The 14,090-nt window shown below is 41.8% G+C and overlaps 2 protein-coding genes across 5 annotated transcripts in view; one reads left to right on the top strand and one right to left on the bottom strand.

The window, feature by feature from the left end:
* invs (inversin) overlaps positions 1-5,842 on the top strand; it is a 182,774-nt gene extending 176,932 nt beyond the window's left edge. For all 3 annotated transcript variants that reach the window (XM_033043058.1, XM_033043051.1, XM_033043043.1), the window contains one exon: positions 4,617-5,842. In XM_033043058.1, coding sequence (XP_032898949.1) covers positions 4,617-4,732 — 116 coding nt within the window. In that variant the 3' untranslated portion in view covers positions 4,733-5,842. The remainder of the gene's footprint in view (positions 1-4,616) is intronic.
* The window catches only part of tex10 (testis expressed 10), a 51,045-nt gene continuing 42,475 nt past the window's right edge, over positions 5,521-14,090 (bottom strand). For both annotated transcript variants that reach the window (XM_033043068.1, XM_033043067.1), the window contains exons 13-15: positions 11,434-11,612; positions 8,604-8,814; positions 5,521-6,282 (exon numbers count right to left, since the gene is read on the bottom strand). In XM_033043068.1, the coding sequence (XP_032898959.1) occupies positions 6,187-6,282; positions 8,604-8,814; positions 11,434-11,612 (486 nt within the window). In that variant the 3' untranslated portion in view covers positions 5,521-6,186. The remainder of the gene's footprint in view (positions 6,283-8,603; positions 8,815-11,433; positions 11,613-14,090) is intronic.

Genomic DNA, 14,090 nt, shown 5'->3' with positions numbered 1-14,090 from the left:
GTTCTGTGAATTCACATCACAGATGCCTGCTCTTCTCCCTATCCTTGGTGATTATGCCTAGCAAGGTTCTTACTTCAGAAAACATCCAAATCATTATCTGGTGTAGGAAGGAACTATGGATGCTGGTTTACACCGAAGATAGACACAAACTACTGTAGTAGCTCAATGGGACAAGCAGCATCTCTGGATAGAAGGAATGGGTGACGTTTCAGGTCGAGACTCTCAGTCTGAATGGTCTCAACCCGAAATATCACCCATTCCTTCTCTCCAGAGCAACTGCCTGTCCTGCTGAGTTACTCCAGCATTTTGTGTCTAAACATTATCTTCAGTTTTTGGAGTATTTTGTGACATGACATAATAAAACATATCATGCTTGAAAAGAGCATGGAATTTTAGATTTTCCATTGGAGTTTTTTAAAATTCTTTCTTTGTAAACTTGTTGATAAAGAATTTGCAATAGTCAGCAATTCCAACATCTCTGACAATGTAGACAGAAGACAAACTAGATTGACCTGTTTTTTCTGTATCCAAATACTCTTTTCTTCCTCTGCCCTGAATCTTATCATATTGACTAGGCTGGAGAAACTCAGCGGGTGAGGCAGCATCTATGGAGCGAAGGAATAGGTGACGTTTCGGGTCGAGACCCGTCTTCAGATTGATGTGGGGGGGGCGGGAAGAAGAAAGGAAGAGGCGGAGGCAGTGGGCTTCAGAGAGAGGAGGAGAACTTCTTCAAAGTAGGCATACCTTGAGGAGATTTTGCAGTGCAGTAGACAAAATGTTTAAGAAAGAACTGCAGATGCTGGAAAAATCGAAGGTAGAAAAAAATGCTGGAGAAACTCAGCAGGGTGAGCCAGCATCTATGGAGCGAAGGAATAGGTGAGACCCTTTTTCAGACTGATGTGCGCGGGGGGGGGGGGGGGGGGGGGGCCAAGAAAGGAAGAGGCGGAGACAGTGGGCTGGATTGCCGGATTTGGATGGATATTTTTGCATCTCCTTTAGCCACAGGAGAGGTAGCAGAGGTCTGGAGGATCTCTAATGTTGGGAAAGACTCTGAGGGACTGGATTTATATTCAGTTGGAAAGGCAGGGACTGATTAAGAGTTTACGTGCTTTTGTGCAGTGGAGATCACGTCTCATTAATATGATTGTATTGTGAGGAGGTAACTGAGAAAATTGATGAAGGCACAACAGTAGACATGGTTTACATGAATTCCAGTAAGACCTTTGACCAGATCTCACATGGTAGGCTCCAAAGAATTAAGGCGCAAGGGCTCCCAAGTCAAATTGGCAAACAGGATTCAGAATTCGCTGAATGGCAGGATACAGAGGATAGTGGTGAATTTGTAAACCATTGTCTTACGGTAGGGAATCGGTGCTGGTTTGTGATATTCTTGTTTGTGATATATGAAAATGTGGAAGGTAAGGTTACAAAAATTGATGAAGTTGTAGATAGTGAAGACAGTTGTCCAAAAGATACAGCAGGAGAACATAAATCAGCCAGAGCAGTAACCGTAGCGGTTGATATAATTGTAAGGGGCATAGTTAGGCTAGATAGTCAATCGTCTTCCCAGGGAAGGAGAATCTACAATTCAGGGACACAGGTAAGTGGAATAATTTTAAAGGATTTGAGTAGATTCACTGGGAATTAGAAGAACAAATGTGGCAGGAGATTGCAGACAGCTGCAGGTCAAATAAGGTTGTTGTAGTAGGGGATTTTAACTTTCCAATATAGACTGGGAAAATCATAGCATGAAGGGTTCAGATGGGGTGCAATTCCTCAAAGGTGTTCAGGAGAGTTTTCTAAAGCAATATGTGGAGGCCCCCACATGTGAGAGGGCAATGCTGGATCTAGTATTGGGAAATTGGGACGGGCAAGTTAATGAAGTGTGTGTGGATGAGCCTTTTGTGACCAGTTTAATTAGGTTTAAGATAATTATGGATAGGGACGGAGGGGGTCCACGTGTTAAAATGCTCAATTGGGGTAAGGCCAACTTTGAGGGTATGAGAGAAGGTCTCATTCAAGTTGACTGGAGCAGGTTATTTGAGGGAAAAGGAACATTAGCCAAGTGGGATGTTTTTCAAAGTGTACTGAAGAAAGCTCAGGCTGTGTTCATCCCCGTTAGAGTGAAAGGCAACTACGTGAGGAAGCTTGGCTGACGAGGGAAATTGAGACGTTAGTCAAAAACAAGAAAGATGCATGGGACAGGTATAGGCAGCTGGGATCAATTGCATCCCTGGAGGAGTTTCGGGAACTACGGAGTAAACTAAAAAAGGAAATCAGAAGGGCAAAAAGGGGCCAGGAGATAGCTCTGGCGGGTAGCATTAAAGACAATCCCAAAATATTTTATGAATACATAAGGGGGAAAAGGGTAACCAGAGAGAGAGTGGTTCCAGAGAGACCTCTCTGGAATCAAAGTGGTCACCTCTGTGTGGAGCCACAGGAGATGGGCAAGGTCCTAAAAGAGTATTTCTCCTCTGTATTTACCGATGAGAAAGACATTAGGACAGAGGAAATTGGAGCAGTTACTGGAAGTGTCTTGAGAGCAGCCAGTGTTGCCGCCGAATAAGTACTGAAGGTGCTGTCGTGTTTGAAAGTAGACAAATCTCCAGGGCCTGATCAGATAAATCCGAGGACATTGCAGGAGCCCTGGTTGAAATTTACGAGTCGTCCTTCAATACAGGAGAGGTGCTGGAAGATTGGAGGGTGGCAAATGTTATGCCTCTTTTCAAGAAGGGCTGCAGGGAAAATGTTGGGAGATATAGGCCGGTGAGCTTGACATCTAGAGTTAGTAAATTACTGGAGAGTATTCTGAGAATAGATTATACAGGCATTTGGATGGGCAAGGGTTGATTAGGCGCAGTCAGCATGGTTTTGTACGTGGGAAGTCATCTCACAAATCTGATTGATTTTTTTGAAGACGTGACCAAAAAGGTTGATGAGGGCAGAGCTGTAGATGTTGTGTACATGGACTTCAGTAAAGCAATCGACAAGGTTCCGCATGGTAGGCTTCTCTGGAAGGTTAGATCGCATGGGATCCAAGGAGAGATAGCTAAATGGATAGCAAATTGGCTCCATAGAAGGAAGCAGAGGGTGATGGTGGAAGGTTGCTTCTCGACCTGTGACTAGTGGTGTGCCTCAGGGTTGGGACTGTTACTGTTTTGTCATCTACATCAATGAACATACAGGGCAAGATTAGCAAGTTTGCTGATGATACAAAAGTTAGTGGTTTTGCAGATAGTGAAGATGGTTGTGAATGATTGCAGCAGGATCTGGATCATTAGCCAGGTGGGCGGAGGAAATTTAATACAGAAAAGTGTGAGGTGTTGTATTTTGAGACGTCGAACAAGGGCAGGACCTAGACCGTAAATGGTATGTCTCTGGGTAGTGTTGTAGAGCAGAGGTATCTAGGAGTACAGGTGCATGGTTCCTTGAAGGTAAATAAGGTGGTCAAAAAGGCTTTTGGCCTTCATTAGTCAGAGTATAGAAGTTGGGAAGTCATGTTGCAGTTATATAAGATGTTGGTGAGACAGCATTTAGAATATTGTGTTCATTTCTGGGCACCATGTTATAGGAAAGATATTGTTAAGCTTGAAAGGGTTCATAAAAGATTTACAAGGATGTTGCCAAGACTAGAGGGTGTGAGCTATAGGGAGAGGTTGAGTAGGCTGGGTCTCTATTCCATGGAGTGCAGGAGGATGAGTGGAGATCTTTGAGAGGAATAGATTGGGTAGATGCAGAGTCTTTTGCCCATAGGGGAATCGAGGACATAGGTTCAAGGTGAAGGGGAAAAGATTTAATAGGAATCCAAGGGGTAACCTTTTCACCCAAAGAGTGGTGGGTGTATGGAACAAACTACCAGAGGTAGTTGAAGCTCGGACTATCCCATCGTTTAAGAAACATTTAGACATGTACATGTATAGGACAGGTTTGGAGGGATATGGACCAAGCGCTGGCAAGTATGACTAGTGTTGCTGGGACATTGTTGACCGGTGTAGGCCGAAGTGCCTGTTTCCTATGACTCTAAAAGGTAATAAGGGCTTCTGCCTCGATCAACATTTCAGACAGTGAGTTGTGGACTCATACCACCATTTGTTGAACAATGTACTTCAAAAGTTTACCAGTCTTAGAAAAATAAACCCAAGATTTGGTTACTTTGCAAAGTGATTTCTTGGATGAGCAGTTTCTTCTTTTACTCCTTTGCAGGTTTTGAAAGAAAATGTGCACGCTTAGTTAGAAGATATGTTGCAGAATCTGCAACTATCAAACTGGATCATCATAGACTACTTTGCTGTAATCTGTTGGATTATCAGATTTATCATTGAGACCAATCCAGAAGAACCCCTTTGATCAGACTCTGTATTGGGCTACATTACCTCAAGCTGTGAGCATAAATATTGTAACATCTCTAAAAGTGTTTCCCCTTCATCCACATATCTTCCAACAGTGCAATGGTTACTACAGAAGGATAGAAGCAGGTTACCTATTGAACTGCACCTAATAATCAAAACAAAATAAAGGACAATTTTTGTACTTTCAGAAGTTAAGATATAAATAATCTGTTATTCAGGAATTATTTCTAACAGTTCTGATATAATCTTGTCTGCTTTTATCCACAGTGAGTACATTTCAAAGTGTTCAGCTCCTGGGAAACACTAGAAATTCTAAACAGTTCTCCTACAACATGCGACCGCACACATCAAGTGTGGCACATCGAACACGATCTGAAGAATAATGTGGCAATGCAGGATTGCTAACATAGCAGATGCTGTGAGAATGGCCATTTCAACTCTTTTAACTGCATGGATATTCCTAAAGAAAAATAAGATACGAAACATGCTTTTCTGGACTTTTCTCAGAAGCTTGCTAATATAAAGACTGTATTTCGGGAGACATGTTTAAGGAAACTCCACGTTTAGGATATAAATTACCAATTATACGTAAGAAAACAAAAACTGCCATTTTCATAGATCAACTGGTTGGAGCCACAGAAGTCAGCCATTCATTCCATTGTTCCTGTGAAAACAATCTGATATACCTATCTATTCCCATTATCCTGCTCTTCTCCCATCCCATTTAAATGATTTCAGAAATGTGTCTACATCCCTCTTTAGGGAAGACTGTTTAGAGTGTGCAAGCCATTACAGAATACATAACATTATGGGGAAACTACATGAGCTCACTGCAATAACAACAAAGAAATACTCAGACCCAATTCCATGTACATTATCAATATGGTTCGATAATGTACTGCCAAATGAGATAGAATGGGATTTTTATATGTATCACATAATATAAACTAAATAATTCACTATCAAGCACCAGCTATAACTTTCATGTTTGTGGAAAGAAATCCAAATATAGAAAATTGGTTATGATGCAGCAAACAGCAAAAGTACATTGCACATCGTACCAGATTTATTCTGTGTTCATGCTCCATTTCATCTCAGCTTAACAACGTGGAGAAAAACATATTGTTATCCACTTAAACAAGGTTTTGAATCAAAAATGTCATATTAGACGTTATTTTTGTAATTTTTATTAAATGTATATACATGTCAATAAAGTTTTAAATTATTATTGTTTACAAGTGTAACAAGGTAGACGATTACAAACAAATCTTGAAATTAAACAGAAATTGGTTCAACGGGTGGCATGATACATAATTAAGATTCATGTTTGAAAACTTGGTTTATAAAAAGCATGGGGATATTTCCCTAAACGTATATGATGAAAACAGAAACTAATTTTAAAGTTGCTGTACAGCAATAAGCATTGGTGTAGTTGATTAAGACATTGGAATAAGAGAACACTTATACAAGTTTATTAAAATCTTAGACCTTCACTGAGCAAAACCTTGAAGTTATTATTTTAAACAGATTCTCAGCAAACACGTTGAATACATGCAAAGAAAATTATGCAACAAAATAAGGAGTGTATTATTATTGATACACGTTACATCACCCTCAACCAATGGACATGTTTAACTTCTTATCATTTCTTATCCTGAAGTATTTAAAGATAAACACATTTGTCCCAAGGAACAACTGAGAAACAAGACTTCCATCTTATTCTATATATTTGTAAACATTGTTCTATAACTATCGAGATGTAAATCCTCTATACCCATGTTTTGATTGATGCAAGCACTTAAAGAGCTGTTATTATAATTTTCCTGGATTTCATTCTTTAATAGGTAACTGGGATACTGGCTGCTAGGTAGATTCTGAAGTAGTAATGGAGATCAGTTAACCATTGCTCTTGGAAATCATCAGTCTTGAAGTTCTGAGAAAACAAATATAAATAAACAAATTTACTAAAGGGCAACATAATTCAAACATCTTATATCCTGAAATACAAGGCAAATGTGATCAGCAATAGTTGCTGAAAACAAAATCATGCATTTCCACTGTCTGGATGAAATTGAATCCATCTGTAAGATCACACAGTGATCCACTGCCAACTACATCACCTAACACCGACAAATCATAAAAGAGGAATTAAAAGTAATGTTCAATTATATATATATATATAATTCCCGTATAGATCTGACTAGCCATTTTAAATGTTGGTAAATGCATTTCAACTTGTACATACAAGGTACCAATAAACATTTAATGTCAAACATGAAAGCAATACAATAATAGTGCAATATTCTCTATCTTAGTAATTTTGTCATGAGTATATGTTTTATTGGTGGAGTTCTCATTGTCTCAGCAAAAACAATTTGAAGATAAGTGAAAGTTACTTTGTTTCTATATTCAATAATGCACCATAAAACTACTGCAGCAAAAGGGTTAAAAAACTCAATTGCCGCAAAAGAAATATCGAGTCTATTGTGGAGTGGCGTTTGACAATTTACATGCAAGTCAATGTGGACAAATTAGGAGGTACATGATAATTTCATAAATCACTAGATCTTAAATTCTGACTTCTAAAATTAAACATTATATATAGTTTGGAATATTCATATTATTCCGGCTTCCCTAGTTTCCATAAAGAAAGAGAAAAGTGAATTTTAAACATGTCCAATTAAGCTCCAACTGGTTATTTTGTATAATTCTGATAAAAATTCAGTGACTTTTTGTTAACAGCTAATTTCTGTGGCCAAAAGCACGTGTCAGTTGACGACCTCGCATTAGAGTTCATAAAACTATTGAAATAAAACTCACTATCTTGTGTACTTCGAGCAAATCTCCTCTCAATTCTCTTTGCTTCAAGTACAACGTAATGTAACCGTATACAGGTACACAACCTTTTATCCGAAAGCCTTGAGACCAGACACTTCTCGAATTTTGGAATGGAAGATTTTTAACGTAGATTAGGTAGGTAGCGCGGGCGGCTTGAAAAGTCTGGAGCGGCTGCCTCCTCCCCGGAGACCGGGGAATCATTGTAAATCATTGCTTAAATGTTAGTCAGTTAGTTTGGAGGGATTTTATGTGGTGGGGGGGTGAAGGGGGAAACTTTAATTCTTAGTCCCCTACCTGGTCGGAGAGACGGGGAGCGGGCAATGCCTTACCGGGTCGCCGTGCAGTAAGCTCCGGAGCGCTGTGGCCGCCGACTCCCAACATCGCGGAGCTGGGACTGCGGGAGTCCGGCCGCGGGCGGCGCCGGTTGGAGCTCCAACCCCGGCGAACTCTACCCCTGGCTGCGCGGCGCTCCAAATCCAGCGCGGCCGGACGCCCGCAGCCCCAGCTCCGCGATGTTGGGAGTCGGCGGCCACAGCACTGGGATACCAGCGGGGAGCGGGCAATGCCTTACCGGGTCGCCGTGCGGTAAGCTCCGGAGCGCTGTGGCCGCCGACTCCCAACATTGCGGGGCTGCGGGCGGCACTGGATTTGGAGCGCCGCGCAGCCAGGGGTAGAGTTGCCGGGGTCGGAGCTACAACCAGCGCCGCCCGCGGCCGGGCGCCCGCAGCCTGGGGTAGTTGGGATGTTGGGAGTCGGCGGCCACAGCGCTCCGGAGCTTACTGCACGGCGACCCGGTAAGGCATTGCCCGCTCCCCGCCTCTCCGACCAGGTAGAAGACTAAGAATTAAAGTTTCCCCCTTCACCCCCCCCCCCCCCACCCTTCACATAAAAGCCCTCCAAACTAACTGACTAACATTTAAACAATGATTTACAGATGTTTAAGTGTCTCCCCGGTCTCCGGGGAGGAGGCAGCCGCTACAGTAGTACAGACCTGGGTTGACCGTGGGTCGTTTCGGGTCAAGTTTGGTGCCAAACGCGAGCTTTGGTGTGCAGACGACATCCTGGAAAAAATGTCCGGTTTTCGGAGCTTTTCGGTTTCCGGAACTCCGGATAAAAGGTTGTGCACCTGTAGTGGAAAGCTCTCTGGGACCATTCCCGTAAATTTACACACAAAACTGTATTTAGCGAGTGGAGAATAGAAACTGCAGAGATTTCACCCAACAAAAGCAGGACATTTTCCCCAGAACCCCCCCCCCTTAAATAGTGGTTTGTTGATCAGAGAGGAACACTTCACAGATGCCAAGCTAAAATGGAGAAATGTATACCCAAAGCTGCAAGATAATAAATGGCGGTATATATTCATGAAAGCACAAGATGATAATACTCTTGGAATATTGTGCAGAAAGGCAGCAATACCGTGATATCCCGAATGACCTGTTGCACCATTGCTGCATTTGCCACCATGTGTTGTCTAAGCTGAGTTTGCTGAAGCAGAAGGCGAAGGATCTGTGCAATAACAGGAAGCTCCCCCTGGCAGGCACCGTTCACTCGCAGATTCTGCAGCATCAGTCGAAGCAAGCGTGGGATGCGGGCCAGTGCTGTTAGGCATGCTCCCCACAGAAATTCTCTGCAAAAAATATTTTCAAAACATAATCCTTTCATCACCACCAGAGAAAACAGGTCATAGCAAAAACAACATAATTATTCACATTTTTAAATCACTTAATATGCAATAAATATTCTGGACAATGCTGCAATTGTGGGCAATTTTACAGGTTAAAGATCAGGCTTTCATCAATAAAAAACTGAAAAGTGTGGCGTGCAAAAGTATTCAGCCCCCCTGAGTCAATACTTTGTAGAACCACCTTTCGCTGCAATTACAGCTGCAAGTCTTTTGGGGTATGTCTCTACCAGCTTTGCACATCTAGAGACTGAAATTTTTGCCCATTCTTCTTTGCAAAATAGCTCAAGCTCAGTCAGATTGGATGGAGAGTGTCTGTGAACAGCAATTTTCAAGTCTTGCCAGAGATTCTCAATTGGATTTAGGTCTGGACTTTGACTGGGCCATTCTAACACATGAATATGCTTTGATCTAAACCATTCCATTGTAGCTCTGGCTGTATGTTTAGGGTCGTTGTCCTGCTGGAAGGTGAACCTCCGTGCCAGTCTCAAGTCTTTTGCAGACTCTAACAGGTTTTCTTCCAAGATTGCCCTGTATTTGGCTCCATCCATCTTCCCATCAACTCTGACCAGCTTCCCTGTCCCTGCTGAAGAAAAGCATCCCCACAGCATGATGCTGCCACCACCATGTTTCACAGTGGGGATGGTGTGTTCAGGGTGATGTGCAGTGTTAGTTTTCCGCCACACATAGCGTTTTGCATTTAGGCCAAAAACTTCAATTTTGGTCTCATCTGACCAGAGCACCTTCCTCCACATGTTTGCTGTGTCCCCCACATGGCTTGTGGCAAACGGGACTTCTTATGGCTTTTTTTCAACAATGGCTTTCTTCTTGCCACTCTTCCATAAAGGCCCGATTTGTGGAGTGCACGACTAATAGTTGTCCTGTGGACAGATTCTCCCACCTGAGCTGTGGATCTCAGCAGCTCCTCCAGAGTTACCATGGGCCTCTTGGCTGCTTCTCTGATCAATGCTCTCCTTGCCCGGCCTGTCAGTTTAGGTGGACGGCCATGTCTTGGTAGGTTTGCAGTTGTGCCATACTCTTTCCATTTTCGGATGATGGATTGAACAGTGCTCCGTGAGATGTTCAAAGCTTGGGATATTTTTTTTATAACCTAACCCTGCTTTAAACTTCTCCACAACTTTATCCCTGACCTGTCTGGTGTGTTCCTTGGGCTTCATGATGCTGTTTGTTCACTAATGTTCTCTAACAAACCTCTGAGGCCTTCACAGAACAGCTGTATTTATACTGAGATTAGATTACACACAAGTGGACTCTATTTACTAATTAGGTGACTTCTGAAGGCAATTGGTTGCACTGGATTTTATTTAGGGGTATCAGAGTAAAGGGGGCTGAATACTTTTGCACACCACACTTTTCAGTTTTTTATTTGTAAAAAAATTTGAAAACCATGTATCATTTTCCTTCCACTTCACAATTATGCGCCACTTTGTGTTGGTCTATCACATAAAATCCCAATAAAATAAATTTACGTTTGTGGTTGTAACGTGACAAAATGTGGAAAAGTTCAAGGGGTATGAAAACTTTTGCAAGCCACTGTATATGTAATATATAGCCTTGCACAAAGGGCAGATAAATGATTATGAGACAGACTCCAAAATATCGGCCACCTACAAAAATATTATAAGGATGACTTCATTAAAATATATTAATGACAATTAAAGTTGGAAAATCAGCTCCCTCCCCAGGTACTTTCCCTGGTACAGCAGGAGATGTAATACCTATCCCTTTATTTTCTCTCTCACATCCATCCAACAGAAATTGCTGACAAGATGTGTGGAATTGTTGGTGATTATGGGGAGTGCAATGTAGGGTGTAGAGATAAGTAACCAAAAAACAATTGGTCTCATGGTAAAATAATATTTTTTCTGAACATAAACATTTACAAAGTAAACAACCTAAAGTGTTTCATAGATCAAATATAAAACGATGCAGAACCACATGATATTAAAATGTGATGACAAGCTAGATGTCTTGGTGAGGCTTGGTTAAAAAAAAGTAAGGAATGAAATAAACAAAAAGATACAAATAATCCATAAACTGCTAAATAGAAGGTATCTTACAATTATTTTGTGTTGCACTTGCAGTTAGTTTTTTTCCCCCTGCATTCTTTCATATTTCGGCATTTGTTTGTTGATCAGTATCATTTCAACTGTCATTTGCATTTGTTTGACTTTTCTTTAAATCTGGTAACTTAAGGTTTTACATTATCTAACCATATTTTACTAGTGATGTACAGTTTATTTAATCCATACACTTTGTGATTGTTAGTTCTCGCCATTCATAGTATTTTTTCATTATTTGAGGCTTTGTTCTATTGTTCTACATCCAATTAAAAAATGGGAAAAGCCATAAAAACACTCATGAAATTTAGGGTTGTGGGATATTGATTACGAAGTTGCAAATTACATAACTTGTATGTATGTGAAGCATGAGTTACCGCTGGTAAAAGCACATTGTCATAGAAACTGACCTTCCTGGCAATCAACGACAAATGAGTGAATCTAGAGAAATGAGAGCAAAATATTCTAAAGTCATTTTAATTACCTTTTCTGTACATTTCCTCTGTTCTTTTCCGAGGTTAGGATGAAGTAAAGGAGGCTGTAGCAACTCCCGACAAGGAAATTCAACAAACAATCATTGGGAATAAAGGCTGGATCGATGAGTTGGCCAACAGTTTTTAGGATTGACCCTGCTGTGCTGTCTGGCAAAAGATTCACACCCACCTGAGGTGAGAAAACACAGTTCATATTACAAAACAAATGACTACTTAGCAATGAAAATCCACAGCTAAACCAAACACCTGCTCGAAGTCCAATCAGAACATAAAAATAAGAAATGCTTATTAATTTACTTTCTTACAGTTGATAATAACTAACTTGCAAAGCTCTAGTATTCTGATATCATTGCTGGTGCAAGGCTCTGCTAGCAACAGATACTGGGAAGGAGGAGCTGGTCTTAGATTTCCAGAAGAATGCCCTATTTTACCATCCATCAGGTTGATTTAGCAAAGAAAAAGTATTGTTGTAATCATACATGCTCCAAAGTTCGTTTTGGTGCATGACCACTCTTAAGGATGTTTCAAATAAACCCCAAGATCCTTTAGTGGATTGTCTGAGCATAAATAGACAATAGGTGCAGGAGTAGGCCATTTGGCCTTTCGAGCCAGCACCGCCATTCAATGTGATCATGGCTGATCATCCCCAGTCAGTACCCCGTTCCTGCCTTCTCCCCATATCCCCCGACTCCGCTATTTTTAAGAGCCCTATCTAGCTCTCTCTTGAAAGCATCCAGAGAACCTGCCTCCGCCGCTCTCTGAGGCAGAGAATTCCACCGTCTCACCACTCTCTGTGAGGAAAAAGTGTTTCCTCGTCTCCGTTCTAAATGGCTTACTCCTTATTCTTAAACTGTGTCCCCTGGTTCTGGACTCCCCCAACATCGGGAAAATGTTTCCTGCCTCTAGTGTGTCCAAGCCCTTAACAATCATATGTTTCAATGAGATTCCCCTCTCATCCTTCTAAACTCCAGAGTGTACAAGCCCAGCTGCTCCATTCTCTCAGCACATGACAGTCCCACCATCCCGGGAATTAACCTTGTAAACCTATGCTGCACTCCCTCAATAGCAAGAATGTCCTTCCTCAAATTAGGGGACCAAAACTGCACACAATACTCCAGGTGTGGTCTCACTAGGGCTCTGTACAACTGCAGAAGGACCTCTTTGCTCCTATATTCGATTCCTCTTGTTATAAAGGCCAACATGCCATTCGCTTTCTTCACTGCCTGCTGTACCTGCATGCTTACTTTCATAGACTGATGTACAAGGACCCCCAGATCCCGTTGTACTTCCCCTTTTCCCAACTTGACGCCATTTAGATAGTAATCTGCCTTCCTGTTTTTGCTACCAAAGTGGATAACCTCACATTTATCCGCATTAAATTTCATCTGCCATGCATCTGCCCACTCCCCCAACCTGTCCAAGTCACCCTGCATTCTCATAGCATCCCCCTCACAGTTCACACTGCCACGCAGCTTTGTGCCATCTGCAAATATGCTAATGTTACTTTGAATCACTTCATCCAAATCATTGATGTATATTGTAAATAGCTGCTGTCCCAGCACCGAGCCTTGCGGAACCCCACTAGTCACTGCCTGCCATTCTGAAAGGGACCCGTTAATCCCCACTCTTTGTTTCCTGTCTGCCAACCACTTCTCTATCCATGTCAGCACTCTACCCCCAATACCATGTGCCCTAATTTTGCCCACTAATCTCCTATGTGGGACCTTATCAAATTCTTTCTGAAAGTCCAGGTACACTACATCCACTGGCGCTCCCTTGTCCATTTTCTGAGTTACATCTTCAAAAAATTCCAGAAGATTAGTTAAGCATGATTTCCCTTCGTAAATCCGTGCTGCTCAGACCGATCCTGTTACTGCTATCCAAATGTGCGGCTATCTCATCTTTGATAATTGACTCCAGCATCTTCCCCACCACCGATGTCAGGCTAACTGGTCTATAATTCCCCATTTTCTCTCCCTCCAATCCACAGGAACTGATCCTGAGTCTATAGAACATTGGACAATTATCACCAATGTATCCGCGATTTCTAGAGCCACTTCCTTAAGTACCCTGGGATGCAGACCATCAGGCCCTGGGGATTTATCAGCCTTCAGTCCCATTGGTCTATCCAACACCATTTCCTGCCTAATGTGGATTTCCTTCAGTTCCTCTGCCACCCCAGATCCTCTGGGCACTACTATATCAGGAAGATTGTTTGTGTCCTCCTTAGTGAAGACAGATCCAAAGTACCTGTTCAACTCATCTGCTATTTCCTTGTTCCCCATAATAAATTCACCTTTTTCGGTCTTCAAAGGTCCAACTTTGGTCTTAACTAATTTTATGTTAACAGAAATAAAATGCTGAAAGAATTAAATGCGGACTTGATTAATACCCGAGATGGCCGTAATGGTAAGCTGGCAGAGTTAACATTCAAGAAAAATGTGAAGAAATACTTTGGAACTTTAATTTTCACGATGCATGTTTTTAAAAAGTAAAATGGTACAACAAACAACACCAAATCCACCACCCACTACTATTTAAGACTCTTGTTTTGGTCAGATACACTATCCGTGCCACAAATGGATTAGGTTATATGTGGAATTTGCACACTCAAATGCACTGTGCCTCCGAATCTGGCTTCTTCATT

The sequence above is a fragment of the Amblyraja radiata genome, chromosome 2 (genome assembly GCF_010909765.2).
Source record: "Amblyraja radiata isolate CabotCenter1 chromosome 2, sAmbRad1.1.pri, whole genome shotgun sequence".
Lineage (NCBI taxonomy): Eukaryota > Metazoa > Chordata > Chondrichthyes > Rajiformes > Rajidae > Amblyraja > Amblyraja radiata.
The sequence above is the reverse complement of the archived record's forward strand: the minus strand, read 5'-3'. Positions and strand labels throughout refer to the sequence as shown.